Raw genomic sequence first — 4,379 nt, 5'->3', positions numbered from 1 at the left:
CCCAATAATCAGAATCACAACTGATTGCTTTTTTGTTTTTAAATTAATTTAATTTTTTTATTTTTTTGAAAAAATATATGGTAGGATTTAAACCGAAGTTTTTGGGTGATAGCCAAGTATGCTAATCAATTAAACCAGAAAATATTGATATCTATATTTGGTAGTTTATTATTTAATGACTAATCAATAATTTTATTATGATATATAACAAAAGTTAAGAAAGTAAATAATTTCTTTCAATTTTGTAACAATTTATTAATGCGATTTAAAAGTTAAAAGTGAATGAGAAAAAGTAATTCTATTGTTGAGGGAGATGGGTAAGAAATTTTTCATCTTTTAATTCCGAAATCTTAAGCTTGGTTTACTTCAATTCTGTAATTACAGTGAAAATAAGAGATTCATCATTTCGATTTCAGAGTAGCAAAGATATTAAAATGAGAATCATGATATTCAATTTACCAATGATAAATATGAGTCTTCTTCTCTACTTTCATCTTTTAATTCCGAAATCTCAATCTTTTTTTTACTTCAATTATCTAATTATAATGAAAATAAGAGATTCATCATTTTAATTATAGAGGAACAAAGATATTAAAATGACGATCATGATATTCAATTTACCAATAATAAATCTGAGCCAATTTTGACACTCTTGATATATAGAAATACCGATGACGATATTTCTAAGGTTAAAATTAATTCTTGAAAAATTATATAAATAAATTTTTATATTTGTTATAAATTTATAATTTTTATTTTTTAAAGTAATAATAATTTTAAATTATGATGAACCATGAATCGAACTCTGAATTGATGGCTTCAACTCGATCTATTAGGAACTATAGAATTGACGATTCTAAATCATGGTCGGACCTAGAAACAACTAACAAATATAAGAAAGCCATAAATACTTTTAAAAAGTGAGAGTGAGACGGAGTTTTAGATAAAATAATTATTTAAATTCGACGATTACAAATCGTGGTTGGATCTAGAAACAACCAACAAATATAAGAAAGTCATAAAATACTTTTTTAAAAGTGAGAGTGAAAAGGAGTTTTAGATAAAATAATTGTGCCAAAACAACGATACCATATTTACTAGCGACCAACAGACATAAAAGAATTGAAAAATAAGTAATAAAATAAAATTGATTCATGGGACCAAAAGAGTAGATGTTTCACATTAATATTTGTTGATTTGTTTTTCTCAAATCACATTTTAGGGCATTGCCCTGATAAGACATACTCTTCTTACTTAAGATTTATTTATAGAAGAGTGGTCAATGCTCTCAAATAGGAAAGGATTCAACCAATATAAGAGAGACATTATCTTTCATCCTAGTGTTGGAATTAGTATAGGTATCCTTGTACTTGTATATATCTTCCATGGCTCTTGAAAGATTCAGTATTATTTCAATTAAAGATCGAGCTACCGGTGTGGTACCGAGGCATTCCTTGTTCAAATCCTTCCATCCTTGCTCCACCATCACTTGCAACTTCTCGCGTGCCACTTTTGCACTCGTACCATATTCTTTCATGTAACTCTCAACTGTTGAAGCGACATGATCTCTTTCTTGCTCCAGCTACAAATTTTTAAAGAAATTGTTAGATATTAATGCCGTCAAACATTTTATCAAAAGAAACGATTGGAACAAAACAAAACCTCGTGTGAAGTTATATCATCCATAAGTCTAGTAATTATAGTGCAGGATTTAAGGATCTTGGGGAAACTAGCAACCCATTCAAATGCTTCTTTTGTTGCATCTTCTCCTAGACCTACGAAAGAGGCACATGTAACGGTAGGATACCCGGTCGATTTCAATGAAACACGCAGATGCTCCTCGAGTGATGGCACATATCCTTCCGCACCCCATTTTGCTTCATGGAAATAAGATCTTGATAGAACTTTTATCTACATGAAGTTTTTTAATGGAAAAACAAATTTAAGCTTCATAGGATTATTAAGTTAAAGGCAATATATACGCTATCGATCCACGTACTGCCTCTTGAAGATATGGTATGCGATATTTCTCATGGGGTTCCAATTCGTCTTCAAAATCTTTGCAAGTCTTTAGTAGCTTGAGATAAAAATCTTTCAAGTATTCTGGTACTTGATCAACAGCTTGAGGTTCCCACCTAAATGTAAAGAAATATGAAATATGAGGTCATGACATTGGTAAATTAAAGCACCAATGAAAATTAGCAAAATGAAGCTAAGATGAAAAAAAAAAATCTAGAAAAAAAATTAACTATTGCATTGTTAGTATTTTGGTGTCTATATCCAAGTGTAATCTTTAAATGAATTTATTTTGCTAAGTTTTACTTCTAGTAAATGTTAAAGGAAATAAGACAATATTAAAATATATAAATGAACCAAAAACAAACCTTTCAATTGCCTCGGTTAACAGTCGACTCTCTCCCAATGTGCTGTAGTTATCATAGATGTCATCCATAATTGACATGAGAGAAATAACCTTGGAAGTAATTAATCGTGCACGAGAGTATTGAGGTTCAAAATACACCGCAACTATCCAATAATAACATTCCACCACTCGATCACGAGCAAATTTTAGAGACTTAACTAGTGCTAAATCATTCCACCATCTTCAAGTATATCATCCCAAGTGTGAGCACATATATGGAAAATAAGTTAATTAGTTTAAACCACAAATACAAAACTTATAATTAGAAAATTAATCATATATATATATATATAGACACTGTAAATAATTTACTTACATTGAAATTTTTTTCACTTCCTCTTTATGAAGAGATTGTAGTAGATTGAAATCCAACTTTGCAAGTTCTAATAGAGTATCATTTCGCATCATATTCTCTTGATAAATGGGTATATATTTTCTCGCCAAGAGCCTTCTAATTCTTCGACATAGTGGCGTTTCAAGGGAAAGAGACACCTCTGATGCTAAAGGCTGCTCAAGTTCACCCAACAAAGATTCAAGTTGACACTTTGTAAAAGAAATAGCTTCGTCGAGTATCGTCTCTTCATGTGTTCCAAGATAAGCCGCATTGTATAAGTTTAGTAGTCCCTTTGCATCTCCATTCAAGGTCGACAAAAATCTGCCCTTCTCATCTTTGAACTTGTTAAAAACATCTACAAGAATGGACAGTAGCTAGCTAGGTTATATATAGCATAGCGGCCAACTATATATTTGATTAATTTTAGTGGATATATTGTAATAGCAAAAGTCAAAAATTCAATTATTTTATTATATATAAAAATATTACTTATAATTTATATTCTTACCTGCAGACAAATAATATCCATGCTGCCTAAGCAACCTAAATCGAAGAGAAGCTTCATAAAGCCCATAATTCTTAGCATCAGCCTCATAAATCAATCTTAGCGCCAAAGCTATTTCTTTCTCAAAATGATAATCCAACCCAAGAAGTTGAATTGAATCAACCAAATTCATAATTTGCAATGCGTCACGGGTTTCCTCGAATAGATGGTTTCTCACTTGTTCTTTTAGCTCTTCCACCCTCTGAATGGACTCCTGAATCATCCAAACTCATTAGAAGTATACACATATATATAAATAAAAATCATGAACAAACATGAGAATGTCCTAAAGCACCACCTTTTCGAGGGCCGAGGAGGAGTTCCGGATGAAATAATCACCCCAAACGCTTGGGTGATATTCGGCCGACTTGCGAATTATCCCTTCCTTGCCATCGACAAGGGCCATCGACTGCTTCTCCATCAATGATTATCAAGTATAACGACTTGAGGAATTTTGGAATTCTTCTCGATCGCTACTTATATATAGCTGCTCACTCTTATACTTCTTTTCCCCGCGTTCCTCTAGAGGTTGCCACACGAGATAGCCATGCCAATATTAAATATTGTGAGAGTGATTTAATTAAGTTGCGATAATATAATTACTAGGGAGACAGTAGCTTCTGTTGGCCGCTTCCTTCACCCAGTATAGTACACGAAAAATAAAACTAAAAAGAATAATCGGAAAACATTATATTAATGAGTTAGATGATGTGTGATGTGTGTTTACTTTAGATGGCAGAGATTTTGACGGAGAGAGAAGTCAAAACACCTACAAAGTTTTGGTAACTAAACTTATGTGAAATGCTGTCCTTAATTATTCTATCAGCATGGGTTCCATTTTGCATTTGAAAAATAATCTTAAATTGGAAGTCCCATGCAAACTTATGTTAATTCTTTCTTTCTGTTGCTTTTTTAGCAAAACAACGAAGAGGGCATCTTTTGTAATGAATCGTCGATTAAACTAAAGAGCAATAATATGCTTAAGGAAAAAAATTTAAAGAAAAATTCAAGGATAAACATATAAAGTTATGACCCATCATTTTATTTTCTGTAGGTCTCATCATTTTATGTATTTATCC

General features: G+C 31.6%; 1 protein-coding gene across 1 annotated transcript; it reads right to left on the bottom strand.

Moving 5' to 3' along the window:
- Positions 1 to 1,235: 1,235 nt before the first annotated feature.
- Positions 1,236 to 3,721, bottom strand: LOC122013701 (alpha-humulene synthase-like). The gene is made up of 7 exons (XM_042569938.1): positions 3,596 to 3,721; positions 3,265 to 3,514; positions 2,739 to 3,111; positions 2,385 to 2,603; positions 2,000 to 2,135; positions 1,663 to 1,911; positions 1,236 to 1,582 (listed from the first exon to the last, which is right to left on the bottom strand). The coding sequence occupies exons 1-7, from the start codon at positions 3,719 to 3,721 to the stop codon at positions 1,289 to 1,291; spliced, it is 1,647 nt and encodes a 548-aa protein (XP_042425872.1). The 3' UTR covers positions 1,236 to 1,288.
- Between the last annotated feature and the right edge of the window lie 658 nt (positions 3,722 to 4,379).

Source organism: Zingiber officinale, chromosome 1A, assembly GCF_018446385.1.
Source record: "Zingiber officinale cultivar Zhangliang chromosome 1A, Zo_v1.1, whole genome shotgun sequence".
In the NCBI taxonomy this organism is placed as follows: domain Eukaryota; kingdom Viridiplantae; phylum Streptophyta; class Magnoliopsida; order Zingiberales; family Zingiberaceae; genus Zingiber; species Zingiber officinale.
Note: the sequence above shows the minus strand (reverse complement) of the source record. Positions and strands in the feature narration are given on the sequence as shown.

Bases quoted from the DNA above. Each gene is read 5' to 3' on its own strand.
- LOC122013701 (XM_042569938.1), bottom strand. From the start codon at position 3,721: ATGGAGAAGCAGTCGATGGCCCTTGTCGATGGCAAGGAAGGGATAATT. The intron at 1,912-1,999 runs GTACGTGGATCG...AACTTCATGTAG, and splicing joins TACCATATCTTCAAGAGGCA to ATAAAAGTTCTATCAAGATC. The intron at 1,583-1,662 runs GTTTTGTTTTGT...AAAAATTTGTAG, and splicing joins ATGATATAACTTCACACGAG to CTGGAGCAAGAAAGAGATCA.